This window comes from Panulirus ornatus, chromosome 40, assembly GCF_036320965.1.
Source record: "Panulirus ornatus isolate Po-2019 chromosome 40, ASM3632096v1, whole genome shotgun sequence".
NCBI classification, from domain to species: domain Eukaryota; kingdom Metazoa; phylum Arthropoda; class Malacostraca; order Decapoda; family Palinuridae; genus Panulirus; species Panulirus ornatus.
The window spans coordinates 10,240,557-10,255,464 of NC_092263.1; the positions used below are offsets into that span (position 1 = coordinate 10,240,557).

The 14,908-nt window shown below is 47.1% G+C and overlaps 1 protein-coding gene across 4 annotated transcripts in view; it reads right to left on the minus strand.

Annotated features, from left to right (window-relative positions):
• Window positions 1–6,318: 6,318 nt before the first annotated feature.
• Window positions 6,319–14,908, minus strand: part of LOC139761367 (glucose dehydrogenase [FAD, quinone]-like) — a 46,170-nt gene continuing 37,580 nt past the window's right edge. For 3 of the 4 annotated variants that reach the window (XM_071685471.1, XM_071685469.1, XM_071685470.1), the window contains exons 4-9: window positions 13,823–14,025; window positions 13,008–13,495; window positions 11,866–12,264; window positions 8,870–8,967; window positions 8,301–8,477; window positions 6,319–6,752 (exon numbers count right to left, since the gene is read on the minus strand). In XM_071685471.1, coding sequence (XP_071541572.1) covers window positions 6,503–6,752; window positions 8,301–8,477; window positions 8,870–8,967; window positions 11,866–12,264; window positions 13,008–13,495; window positions 13,823–14,025 — 1,615 coding nt within the window. In that variant the 3' untranslated portion in view covers window positions 6,319–6,502. The remainder of the gene's footprint in view (window positions 6,753–8,300; window positions 8,478–8,869; window positions 8,968–11,865; window positions 12,265–13,007; window positions 13,496–13,822; window positions 14,026–14,908) is intronic. The other variant, XM_071685472.1, reaches the window with a different exon arrangement.

Below are 14,908 nucleotides of genomic sequence, written 5' to 3' on the forward strand. Positions count from 1 at the left end.
CCACACATAAAGAAAACGTGATCTGGGTGACATAGTGTTATGATAACAATCATTGCTCTAAACATAAAGAAAACGTGAGCTGGGTGACATAGTGTTATGATAACAATCATTGCTCTAAACATAAAGAAAACGTGATCTGGGTGACATAGTGTTATGAGAATAATCATTTGCTCCACATAAAGAAAACGTGAGGTGGGTGACATAGTGTTATGAGAATAATCATTGCTCCATACATATAGAAAACGTGAGGTGGGTGACATAGTGTTATGAGAATAATCATTGCTCCACACATAAAGAAAACGTGAGGTGGGTGACATAGTGTTATGAGAATAATCATTGCTCCACACATAAAGAAAACGTGATCTGGGTGACATAGTGTTATGAGAACAATCATTTGCTCCACACATAAAGAAAACGTGAGATGGGTGACATAGTGTTATGTGGTGTGAGAATAATCATTGCTCCACACATAAAGAAAACGTGAGCTGGGTGACATAGTGTTATGATAACAATCATTGCTCTAAACATAAAGAAAACGTGAGGTGGGTGACATAGTGTTATGATAACAATCATTGCTCTACACATAAAGAAAACGTGATCTGGGTGACATAGTGTTATGAGAACAATCATTTGCTCCACACATAAAGAAAACGTGAGATGGGTGACATAGTGTTATGTGGTGTGAGAATAATCATTGCTATACACATAAAGAAAACGTGAGCTGGGTGACATAGTGTTATGATAACAATCATTGCTCTACACATAAAGAAAACGTGATCTGGGTGACATAGTGTTATGAGAACAATCATTTGCTCCACACATAAAGAAAACGTGAGATGGGTGACATAGTGTTATGTGGTGTGAGAATAATCATTGCTATACACATAAAGAAAACGTGAGCTGGGTGACATAGTGTTATGATAACAATCATTGCTCTACACATAAAGAAAACGTGAGATGGGTGACATAGTGTTATGAGAATAATCATTGCTCCACACATAAAGAAAACGTGAGGTGGGTGACATAGTGTTATGATAACAATCATTGCTCTAAACATAAAGAAAACGTGAGCTGGGTGACATAGTGTTATGAGAACAATCATTGCTCTAAACATAAAGAAAACGTGATCTGGGTGACATAGTGTTATGAGAATAATCATTTGCTCCACACATAAAGAAAACGTGAGGTGGTTGCCTACCCTACTGACATAGTCCGCCGGTCATTTGCATAAGACTTGAGCGTGTATGTAACCCGTCAACCTTGATTCAGGGTCACGTAACGTGTGTATGGCGAGGTCTGGCAACTACCGCCCTGGGGGTCGTGTACGGGTATATAAAGGGGCGACGGAGGCCACGTAGGGTCAGAGTCGCCTCCTACGTAGGACGGACACATTGCACTTGTCAGCTGTTGTGAAGACGAGTGGGGAAAAACCAACATCATGTAAGTACTATATGGGGGTCAGGTTAGACGAGTGGGGAAAAACCAACTTCATGTGAGTACTATATGGGGGTCAGGTTAGACGAATGGGGAAAAACCAACTTCATGTGAGTACTATATGGGGGTCAGGTTAGACGAGTGGGGAAAAACCAACTTCATGTGAGTACTATATGGGGGTCAGGTTCATCTGTACTTCACGTACAACAATGGTCATGTAGGAAACATTATGGTGTACATAGGATGTACATAGACCACCCTCACGTGAGACCAGGTCACACTGGGTGGTACAGTATGTGAACTGGTCACACTGGGTGGTACAGTGTGTGAACTGGTCACACTGGGTGGTACAGTGTGTGAACTGGTCACACTGGGTGGTACTGGTACAGTGTGTGTACTGGTCACACTGGGTGGTACAGTATGTGAACTGGTCACACTGGGTGGTACAGTATGTGAACTGGTCACACTGGGTGGTACAGTGTGTGTACTGGTCACACTGGGTGGTACAGTATGTGAACTGGTCACACTGGGTGGTACAGTGTGTGAACTGGTCACACTGGGTGGTACAGTATGTGAACTGGTCACACTGGGTGGTACAGTATGTGAACTGGTCACACTGGGTGGTACAGTATGTGAACTGGTTACACTGGGTGGTACAGTATGTGAACTGGTCACACTGGGTGGTACAGTATGTGAACTGGTCACACTGGGTGGTACAGTGTGTGTGAACTGGTCACACTGGGTGGTACAGTATGTGAACTGGTCACACTGGGTGGTACAGTGTGTGTGAACTGGTCACACTGGGTGGTACAGTGTGTGTGAACTGGTCACACTGGGTGGTACAGTGTGTGAGCTGGTCACACTGGGTGGTACAGTATGTGAACTGGTCACACTGGGTGGTACAGTATGTGAACTGGTCACACTGGGTGGTACAGTGTGTGTGAACTGGTCACACTGGGTGGTACAGTGTGTGTGAACTGGTCACACTGGGTGGTACAGTATGTGAACTGGTCACACTGGGTGGTACAGTGTGTGTGAACTGGTCACACTGGGTGGTACAGTATGTGTACTGGTCACACTGGGTGGTACAGTATGTGAACTGGTCACACTGGGTGGTACAGTGTGTGTGAACTGGTCACACTGGGTGGTACACTATGTGAACTGGTCACACTGGGTGGTATAGTATGTGAACTGGTCACACTGGGTGGTACAGTATGTGAACTGGTCACACTGGGTGGTACAGTGTGTGTGAACTGGTCACACTGAGTGGTACAGTGTATGTGAACTGGTCACACTAGGTGGGGGAGATGGTTACACGGTGTGTGAGACACTAGGTGGGAGACACTACCATCAAGGAGAAGGTTGGGAGAGACAGAGAGACACACACATTGTGTCTTCCTGAGTCAGGTGGTTCACAGATCAGCCAGGGAGGAAGGTGGTCTGTGTTGTGGATGTATACAGACCATTTGTATATCATTATGGTAATGAGTGGTCTTCTGCCGCAGGTGGATGAAGTGGAGTGTGGTGGTGATGGTAGTGGCGTCAGTGGCATCACAGACCCTGGTGGACTTTAGCAAGAGAGACCTGCAGACCACTCTCAGAGACCAGACCTTCATCCCTGAGCTGGAGTCCTGCGCTCACTGCCAGTCCAACACCTGCAGACCCCTCACCCGGGCCATCATGAGTAAGTGGATAACCTTCCTGCAGACCACCACTAACACCACTTAACCCATGTACACTACCACTACTTAACCCATGTACACTACTACTGCTACTTAACCCATGTACACTACTACTGCTACTTAACCCATGTACACTACTACTGCTACTTAACCCATGTACACTACTACTACTACTTAACCCATGTACACTACTACTGCTACTTAACCCATGTACACTACCACTACTTAACCCCTGTACACTACTACTGCTACTTAACCCCTCCACACTGCTACTACTGCTACTTAACCCCTCCACACTGCTACTACTGCTACTTAACCCCTCCACACTGCTACTACTGCTACTTAACCCCTCCACACTGCTACTACTGCTACTTAACCCCTCCACACTGCTACTACTGCTACTTAACCCATGTACACTACTACTGCTACTTAACCCATGTACACTACTACTGCTACTTAACCCATGTACACTACTACTGCTACTTAACCCCTCCACACTGCTACTACTACTACTTAACCCCTGTACACTACTACCACTTAACCCCTGTAAACTACTACTACTACTACTTAACCCATGTGCACTACTACTGCTACTTAACCCATGTACACTACCACTGCTACTTAACCCCTCCACACTGCTACTACTGCTACTTAACCCATGTACACTACTACTGCTACTTAACCCATGTACACTACTACTGCTACTTAACCCCTCCACACTGCTACTACTGCTACTTAACCCATGTACACTACTACTGCTACTTAACCCCTCCACACTGCTACTACTGCTACTTAACCCATGTACACTACTACTGCTACTTAACCCCTCCACACTGCTACTACTGCTACTTAACCCCTCCACACTGCTACTACTGCTACTTAACCCCTCCACACTGCTACTACTGCTACTTAACCCCTCCACACTGCTACTACTGCTACTTAACCCCTCCACACTGCTACTACTGCTACTTAACCCCTCCACACTGCTACTACTGCTACTTAACCCATGTACACTACTACTGCTACTTAACCCCTGTAAACTACTACTACTACTACTACTACTACTACTACTACTTAACCCCTGTAAACTACTACTACTACTACTACTACTTAACCCATGTACACTACCACTACTTAACCCATGTACACTACTACTGCTACTTAACCCCTCCACACTGCTACTACTGCTACTTAACCCATGTACACTACTACTGCTACTTAACCCCTCCACACTGCTACTACTGCTACTTAACCCATGTACACTACTACTGCTACTTAACCCCTCCACACTGCTACTACTGCTACTTAACCCATGTACACTACTACTGCTACTTAACCCATGTACACTACTACTGCTACTTAACCCATGTACACTACTACTGCTACTTAACCCCTCCACACTGCTACTACTGCTACTTAACCCCTCCACACTGCTACTACTGCTACTTAACCCCTCCACACTGCTACTACTGCTACTTAACCCCTCCACACTGCTACTACTGCTACTTAACCCCTCCACACTGCTACTACTGCTACTTAACCCCTCCACACTGCTACTACTGCTACTTAACCCCTCCACACTGCTACTACTGCTACTTAACCCCTCCACACTGCTACTACTGCTACTTAACCCCTCCACACTGCTACTACTGCTACTTAACCCCTCCACACTGCTACTACTGCTACTTAACCCCTCCACACTGCTACTACTGCTACTTAACCCCTCCACACTGCTACTACTGCTACTTAACCCCTCCACACTGCTACTACTGCTACTTAACCCCTCCACACTGCTACTACTGCTACTTAACCCCTCCACACTGCTACTACTGCTACTTAACCCCTCCACACTGCTACTACTGCTACTTAACCCATGTACACTACTACTGCTACTTAACCCCTCCACACTGCTACTACTGCTACTTAACCCATGTACACTACTACTGCTACTTAACCCCTCCACACTGCTACTACTGCTACTTAACCCCTCCACACTGCTACTACTGCTACTTAACCCCTCCACACTGCTACTACTGCTACTTAACCCCTCCACACTGCTACTACTGCTACTTAACCCCTGTAAACTACTACTACTACTACTACTACTTAACCCATGTACACTACTACTGCTACTTAACCCATGTACACTACTACTGCTACTTAACCCATGTACACTACCACTACTTAACCCATGTACACTACTACTGCTACTTAACCCATGTACACTACTACTGCTACTTAACCCATGTACACTACTACTGCTACTTAACCCATGTACACTACTACTGCTACTTAACCCATGTACACTACTACTGCTACTTAACCCCTCCACACTGCTACTACTGCTACTTAACCCCTCCACACTGCTACTACTGCTACTTAACCCATGTACACTACTACTGCTACTTAACCCATGTACACTACTACTGCTACTTAACCCATGTACACTACTACCACTACTTAACCCATGTACACTACTACTGCCACTAAACCCCTCCACACTGCTACTACTGCTACTTAACCCATGTACACTACCACTACTTAACCCCTGTAGACTACTACTACTACTTAACCCCTGTAAACTACTACTACTACTTAACCCCTGTACACTACTACCACTTAACCCCTGTAAACTACTACTACTACTACTTAACCCCTGTACACTACTACTACTACTTAACCCCTGTAAACTACTACTACTACTTAACCCCTGTACACTACTACTACTTAACCCCTGTAAACTACTACTACTACTACTTAACCCATGTGCACTACTACTGCTACTTAACCCCTCCACACTGCTACTACTGCTACTTAACCCATGTACACTACTACTGCTACTTAACCCCTGTAAACTACTACTACTACTACTACTACTTAACCCCTGTAAACTACTACTACTACTACTACTACTACTACTACTTAACCCATGTGCACTACTACTGCTACTTAACCCATGTACACTACCACTGCTACTTAACCCATGTACACTACTACTGATACTTAACCCATGTACACTACTACTACTGCTACTTAACCCATGTACACTACTACTACTACTTAACCCCTCCACACTGCTACTACTGCTACTTAACCCATGTACACTACTACTGCTACTTAACCCCTCCACACTGCTACTACTGCTACTTAACCCATGTACACTACTACTGCTACTTAACCCATGTACACTACTACTGCAGGCCAGGAGGTGGTCCTCGAGCAGGCCAGTTGGTGGTCCTCGAGCAGGCCAGGTGGTGGTCCTCGAGCAGGCCATGAGGTGGTCCTCGAGCAGGCCAGGTTGGTGGTCCTCGAGCAGGCCAGGTGGTGGTCCTCGAGCAGGCCAGGAGGTGGTCCTCGAGCAGGCCAGGAGGTGGTCCTCGAGCAGGTCATAGTTCGTAGTAGTGGTGGACGTCGGTGGTGGTGGTGGCCGTGTGGCGCCCCAGGGTCGGTGTGGTGGTGGTGGTGGTCCGGGCTGCTGCTGCAGGAGGACGACGACGGACCACCCGGTGCCAGTGGCTCCTGATCATGTGGGAGGCCTTCTCTGCCACCATGGTCGTGGGGGCGTTCGTGTTGCCCGTCGTGATGGTCGGGAAAATGGACGCGTCCACCACACGCAGCCCTGACACGCCCTTCACCCTGTGGGACATGGGAGGGTCATGCCTGGGACATGGGAGGGTCATGCTGGGACATGGGAGGGTCATGCCTGGGACACAAGAGGGCCATACTGGGACATGGGACACAAGAGGGCCATACTGGGACATGGGACACAAGAGGGCGCCATGCTGGGACATGGGACACAAAAGGGCGCCATACTGGGACATGGGACACAAGAGGGCGCCATACTGGGACATGGGACACAAGAGGGCCATACTGGGACATGGGACACAAGAGGGCGCCATACTGGGACATGGGACACAAAAGGGCCTTACTGGGACATGGGACACAAGAGGGCGCCATACTGGGACATGGGACACAAGAGGGCGCCATACTGGGACATGGGACACAAAAGGGCCTTACTGGGACTTATGGGACACGAGAGAGAGAGAGAGAGCCATACCGGGACAAAGTGAAGATGTGCAAAGGGAACTTGTAAACATAGTGATGTACAGTCAACCCAAAAAAGTATCTTATTTCGGTGGAATTTAAAACAAGTCAACCCAAACAAGTATCTATACCCCCTAAACTTCGGTGGAATTTAAAACAGTCAACCCAAACAAGTATCTATACCCCTCAAAACTTCGGTGGAATTTAAAACAGTCAACCCAAAAAAAGTATCTATACCCCCCTAAACTTCGGTGGAATTTAAAATGAGTTAATGTTTACATCCGTATGTACGACTCCTCGTTATGTATTCATTTATATTTTCGTTATTAAGTCCCTTATAACTTATTCGTTAACTTTAGTAGTATATATGAATGTGTAGAAAGCATAAAATTATGTGTTGAAATAGATCCAACATTTGTTATAGACTAGTGATATATTAAGGAATATTTACCAAACAATTATTGCAGGAAAAAGGAATTTTAAAATGGTAAAGGGATGAGGTTTGGCCATTTACTACATATTAGGTGAGCTGGTGACCTAATGCAGGTCAAATGGCTTGAGACATTAAATGACCCAAGGTCACAGGACAATGGCTTCACAAGACAGTAGTTGAAGTGTCTTATGATGGTAGAATTGGCTTGTGACTGAATGACTGGTCCCTGGTTTCTTCCCTGTGCACAGTGACTGACTGACTTGTGGCAGTGAGTGACTGATGGTAGAAACTGACTTGGGGACAGTCAGTCAGGGTTGACCCCAGATAGGGTCAAGGTCAAAGTAACATAGGTCAGAAAGGACCTAGGTTAGGTTAGGTTAGGATAGGGTTAACCTCAAAATAGGGTCAAGGTCAAAGTAACATAGGTCAGAAAGGACCTAGGTTAGGTTAGGTTAGGGCTAGGGTTAACCTCAAAATAGGGTCAAGGTCAAAGTAACATAGGTCAGAAAGGACCTAGGTTAGGTTAGGGCTAGGGTTAACCCTAGATAGGGTCAAGGTCAAAGTAACATAGGTCAGAAAGGACCTAGGTTAGGTTAGGTTAGGGCTAGGATTAACCCTAGATAGGGTCAAGGTCAAAGTAACATAGGTCAGAATGGACCTAGGTTAGGTTAGGTTAGGTTAGGTCAAAATATAAAAGGGCCCCTGACCTTAATTCAGGGTCAACGACGGAGGTAGGGTCCTGGGCGGGCCCCATCTTGGCTGTGCCACAGTAGTGGTAGATGGTGAAGGTCAGGTGGCGCACGTAACACTCCCAGTACACATTAGAACCGTGGGTCAGGTGTTTGCATCCGGGCACTGGGCGATCGAAGAGCCGGGAACCGTACCTGAGAATTTCACAAGTCTTTAAATATCTAAGTTTATCTGTGTCCAATTGACAGCCTGTTGGAGAGTGGTTAAGGGTCGTTTAGACCAGCTCCTGTGTTGTCAAACCAGCTGGAAATAGAAGTGGGCAGGTGGTTTTTTCGTGGTGCACCTTAGATGGTTGTGGTCTGTACAGAATCGCGACCCTTGTGACGTTCCTCGGGTGTGATGACCTGGTCTTTGACCTCCCACACCCCCACTCTTATGACACACACACACACACACACACACACACCCTGTCCTCTTCTAATGCTACACACACACACACACACACACACACACCCTGTCCTCTTCTTACCCTACACTCGACCCTCACAGCCCCGCCGCCCGCCCGCGCCCCCCTGGACTTACTTACCTCCTGAGTGCTGTGGTGTTGGCGAGGTCGAACGCCACCTTCAGCCCCTCCAGCAGTACAGCCACGTCCTCTCTCTCCTTCAGGTAGTTCGTCACGATCTGCTCACGTATTATACAGAAGAGGTCATCCAACCATTAACACCCAGATGGGGGAAGAAAACAACTGAAGGTCTCCACATGATTTTGCGTTAGAATATGAACCTTGAACGTATATATGTGCGAGTCTGGAAAACGTATGAACTTCTTTTCTATTTTAATCTCTTCCCTAAAACTGTGTCTTGTGGTGAGCGACTGAACATTATTCCGTAGTGAAGTGACAGTCTCCACTCCACTCTTGAGGGGGTAGTGTGTGTGTGTGTGGACGCCCCCCTGACCTGTATATTCTCAGGGAATATATCGTATATATGTTCATATATCGTATATATGTTCGCTAGACAATACATACCTCCTGCTCCCCTAGCACGTAGGTCCCCTCTATATGTGTCTCTCTTTCTGTATGTGGCTCATGCAGCGTCCAGGAAGCTGGCCACGTCCACCAGTCGCCACCACAGGTTATACAGTGTTGTGGTGTGTGTGTGTGTGTGTGTGTCTATATACAGAGAGCAGGGCAATTGAGCTGTTAGTGCTTGTCGTCCTCTTTGTAGTAGTTGCACCGTGGGTGTAGACGGGTGAGAGAGTATGATTCGTGTGTGTGTCTGGTGAGTGTGGTTTCTGGTGGGTGTATGTCTGGTGAGTTAAAGTGTAGATGGGAGTGTGTGTGTGTGTGTGAGGCCCGTGTGTGTCTGGAGAGTGTGGTTTTGATTCGTGTGTGTCTGGGAGTGTGGTTTTGATTCGTGTGTGTGTCTGGGAGTGTGGTTTTGATTCGTGTGTGTGTCTGGGGAGTGTGGTTTTGATTCGTGTGTGTGTCTGGGGAGTGTGGTTTTGATTCGTGTGTGTGTCTGGGGAGTGTGGTTTTGATTCGTGTGTGTGTCTGGAGAGTGTGGTTTTGATTCGTGTGTGTCTGGAGAGTGTGGTTTTGATTCATGTGTGTGTCTGGAGAGTGTGGTTTTGATTCGTGTGTGTGTCTGGGAGTGTGGTTTTGATTCGTGTGTGTCTGGGAGTGTGGTTTTGATTCGTGTGTGTCTGGGAGTGTGGTTTTGATTCGTGTGTGTGTCTGGGAGTGTGGTTTTGATTCGTGTGTGTGTCTGGGGAGTGTGGTTTTGATTCGTGTGTGTCTGGGGAGTGTGGTTTTGATTCGTGTGTGTGTCTGGGGAGTGTGGTTTTGATTCGTGTGTGTGTCTGGGGAGTGTGGTTTTGATTCGTGTGTGTGTCTGGGAGTGTGGTTTTGATTCGTGTGTGTGTCTGGGAGTGTGGTTTTGATTCGTGTGTGTGTCTGGGATGTGGTTTTGATTCTGTGTGTGTCTGGGGAGTGTGGTTTTGATTCGTGTGTGTCTGGGAGTGTGGTTTTTATTCGTGTGTGTGTCTGGGTGTGGTTTTGATTCGTGTGTGTGTCTGGGAGTGTGGTTTTGATTCGTGTGTGTGTCTGGGGAGTGTGGTTTTGATTCGTGTGTGTGTCTGGAGAGTGTGGTTTTGATTCGTGTGTGTGTCTGGAGAGTGTGGTTTTGATTCATGTGTGTGTCTGGAGAGTGTGGTTTTGATTCGTGTGTGTGTCTGGGGAGTGTGGTTTTGATTCGTGTGTGTCTGGGAGTGTGGTTTTGATTCGTGTGTGTGTCTGGAGAGTGTGGTTTTGATTCGTGTGTGTGTCTGGAGAGTGTGGTTTTGATTCGTGTGTGTGTCTGGAGAGTGTGGTTTTGATTCGTGTGTGTGTCTGGGGAGTGTGGTTTTGATTCGTGTGTGTCTGGGGAGTGTGGTTTTGATTCGTGTGTGTCTGGAGAGTGTGGTTTTGATTCGTGTGTGTGTCTGGTGAGTGTGGTTTTGATTCGTGTGTGTCTGGAGAGTGTGGTTTTGATTCGTGTGTGTGTCTGGAGAGTGTGGTTTTGATTCGTGTGTGTGTCTGGGGAGTGTGGTTTTGATTCGTGTGTGTCTGGGAGTGTGGTTTTGATTCGTGTGTGTGTCTGGGGAGTGTGGTTTTGATTCGTGTGTGTGTCTGGGGAGTGTGGTTTTGATTCGTGTGTGTCTGGAGAGTGTGGTTTTGATTCGTGTGTGTCTGGGAGTGTGGTTTTGATTCGTGTGTGTGTCTGGAGAGTGTGGTTTTGATTCGTGTGTGTCTGGGAGTGTGGTTTTGATTCGTGTGTGTGTCTGGAGAGTGTGGTTTTGATTCGTGTGTGTGTCTGGGAGTGTGGTTTTGATTCGTGTGTGTGTCTGGGGAGTGTGGTTTTGATTCGTGTGTGTGTCTGGGGAGTGTGGTTTTGATTCGTGTGTGTGTCTGGAGAGTGTGGTTTCCGACTGTTCTAAATGCACTTTCACAAAAAGAAAAGCTTTGCCTTTCTATAAGAAAATACGTTGTATTGTGAAGTATCTGTTGACTCCAGTAACATAACACAATGATAAGCTGACCCAAGGCCTTAATGTTATAGTTTACCATGCGATCCGTTTTCTTGAAATTCTTAGTCAGAGAAAATGAAATTAAGGGTTAACGTTTGAAAATTAGAATTATCAAAGATTTTTGACGAAATATATCGTATTTACACACTATATATTATCCAATACGGAGAAAAATGAACGTAGAAACATTATAGTAATACTATGCATAAACCCTCTCCCTGTGCCAATAATGGCACACATGAGACCACAAACCCTCTTCCTGTGCCAATTATGGCACACATGAGACCATAAACCCTCTTCCTGTGACAATTATGGCACACGAGACCATAAACCCTCTTCTTGTGCCGATAATGGCACACATGACACCATAAACCCTCTTCCTGTGCCAATAATGGCACGCACGAGACCATAATGGCACACATGAGACCATAAACCCTCTCTCTATGCCAATATTGGCACACACGAGACCACAAACCCTCCTCCTGTGCCAATTATGGCACGGGTCAGCCTCACCTTCGGGTGTTGGTAGGGGTCAGCCGAGCGCAGTTCGACGTAACCACGACTCCTGGGCCTGGCCAGCTTGACCTGCACCGTGTAGTGGTCCCTGCCGGCCAGGTGGGAGTAGAAGTCCCGCCAGTACTCCTCCCGGAGGCCCAGGGCGTGGCGGAGGTGCGCCCCGCCGTCGGAGGCGTGCGAGCCGGCCACGAACTGCAGCTGGGCGTCCGGCCAGTCGTCCGAGGCGTTGGCGTACCGGGTGTTGACGAAGCCCACGCCCTCCACGCCCCCGAGGGTGGTGAGGGGCCCCGACCCGAAGAGGGAGTACCGGAGGAGCGCCGGGAGGCTGTAGATCCTGGAGAACATGAGAGACACGGGGTCCTCTACGGTGAACATGACCCCGGCCGCCACGTGGTCCTGGCCAGGCAAAGAGGGACACATAACAACACTGGTTAATAACCCCGTGTCATCGTAAACCCTGTGGGGGTGTAGTGGGCCCTCCCTTATCATATATATATATATATATATATATATATATATATGTATATATATATATATATATATATATATATATATATATATATATATATATATATATCCATAAATGTCACATAGCTTTATGTAAATATATATATATATATATATATATATATATATATATATATATATATATATATATATATATATATATATCAATTTACGTTGAACGTATATATACACACTCAAAAAAGAAATATCCAATTGTCATTTTGTATGTGTATGGTAACGAACCTTAATTTGTTTTCTCCATTTGCAATCTTCCAAAAAAAAAAAGATAATCTCTCGTAGAATAAAATTTATTTTTTGTTTATAATGTGATGCTGGTTGAAATAATCTTTAGCTCATGGTCGCCTGCTCCACACACACACACACACACACACACACACATACACTTGCTATATTTACTCGTCCTTCAATCATTCCTTAATATATATATATATATATATATATATATATATATATATATATCTTTGATGAACAAGTTAGGTCGTCGCATTTCAATACACGACCCGGCACACTGGTTCCTCAACTCATGATTGTACAACTCCATGTCTTTTTCCTCCTACAGTAGGACACTGAGGGCTTCATGCGGCGCAAATACCTGTGTCGTAGGGCCTCACCTGCAGGTTGCGGCCGACGGGCAGGTCGGCCACGACGGGGATCCCCAGACTGGCCAGATGACGCGCTGGTCCTACGCCCGACAGCATCAGCAACTGTGGGGTGTTGATGGCGCCGGCCGCCAGCACTACTTCCCGTCGCGCCGCCACCACCCGACCTTCCTCCTCCTCCTTTTTCCCTTCGCCTCGGTCGTACGCCACGCCCTCCGCCCGTCGCGTCGCGGGGTCGATGAGGACCCGGGTGACGAAGGCCCCCAAGGCGACGTGGAGGTTCGGGCGGAGCCGCGCCGGGCGGAGGAAGGCCTTGGCGTTGGAGCAGCGCGCACCGCGGCGGAGGGTGCCGTGCGGCGCCATGAACCCAGTCTGCCGCGCGGCGTTGCAGTCGGCGGTCGGGTACCCCAGCTCACGGCCGCCCTCGAGGAAGGCCGAGGCCAGCGGCGTGGACCAGGGCGCCCGACCGACCGTCATCAAGCCGCCCTTCCCGTGGTACTCTGTCGCAAACACACATACAACGCCGTCGTAAGATTGTGGAAGTTAAAATCGCCAGCGTTACGTCTCTGGGCACGACGGCACCACCACCACAACGCCTCCCGCCTCTCTCCTGACGGGGAAGTGGATGAACTCACACATCACCATCCGATCTTATAAGGTAACTCCTGACGAATTAATTACGACCATAGGATGACAATACATACGACTTAGGCGGGAGGGGACGTAGTACCGTCGTGCCCATTTTCTATAAGAAAATGGGCATAGAGAAAACATAGAAAATGGTGGTGAAGAGGGGGAGACTGAAGGAAACGGTGTAGGATCCTCACCCTGGGAGACGTCTGGGTCTGTGTTGTCCTCGGTCAGTGTGAAGTAAGGCAGGAGGTGTTGGTAGCCCCAGCCAGGGTTGCCCCGCGCCTCCCAGCCATCGTAGTCCCTACGGTTGCCCCGGACGTAGAGCATGTAGTTAATGGCGCTGCTGCCGCCCAGGACCCGACCCCGCGGCAGGTTACACCTGTGCCATGGCGAGGGCCTAGCCGATCATCGGTGGGAAATCGTTAGGCGCGCGCGCGCGCCCCCCGACTGCTGTGGTAGTGGGGTGCGCTCGCGCGCGCACACACACACACACATACATACATACATACATACATACATACATACATACATATATACATACATACATACACACACACACACACACACACACACATACATACATACATACATACATACATCATACACAAATACACATACACACATACATACATATACACACACACAAATACACATACACACACATACATACATACACACACAGACACACACACATACATACATACATACATACATACATACATACATACATACATACACACACACACACACACACACACACATACACTGCTATGAAGAAAAATAAAAAATAAATGGTAATCAATGCTCAAGGTAAGATGAAGTATATAGAATCTATACAATCGTTTTAAGGAAAGATTATGGCTGTCCACGCCATTCATATGTCTGTGTGTGTGTGTGTTGTGTATGTTGTGTGAGTGTGTGTGTGTGTATTTGTATGTGTATGTATGTATGTTTTATGTGTGTGTATTTGTGTGTGTATGTGTTGTGTGAGTGTGTATGTGTATATATGTGTGTATGTATGTTTGGTGTGTGTGTGTATGTATGTATGTTTTGTGTGAGTGTGTGTATTTGTGTGTGTGAGCCTTTCCCATCTTTCAGACTTCTAATAAACCACAAACAGTCTTTGAACAGTGAGTCTACACAGATAAAACTCTAAGCAAATCACTGAACTAGTATATAATTCCTCACCCCAGTGAGTGACCACCCTCATCAGCCCTGAGGAAAAATACATGAGTTACTGGTCAGTGTGCAAGCAGTGGCACAGACGCGTTTTCTATGAA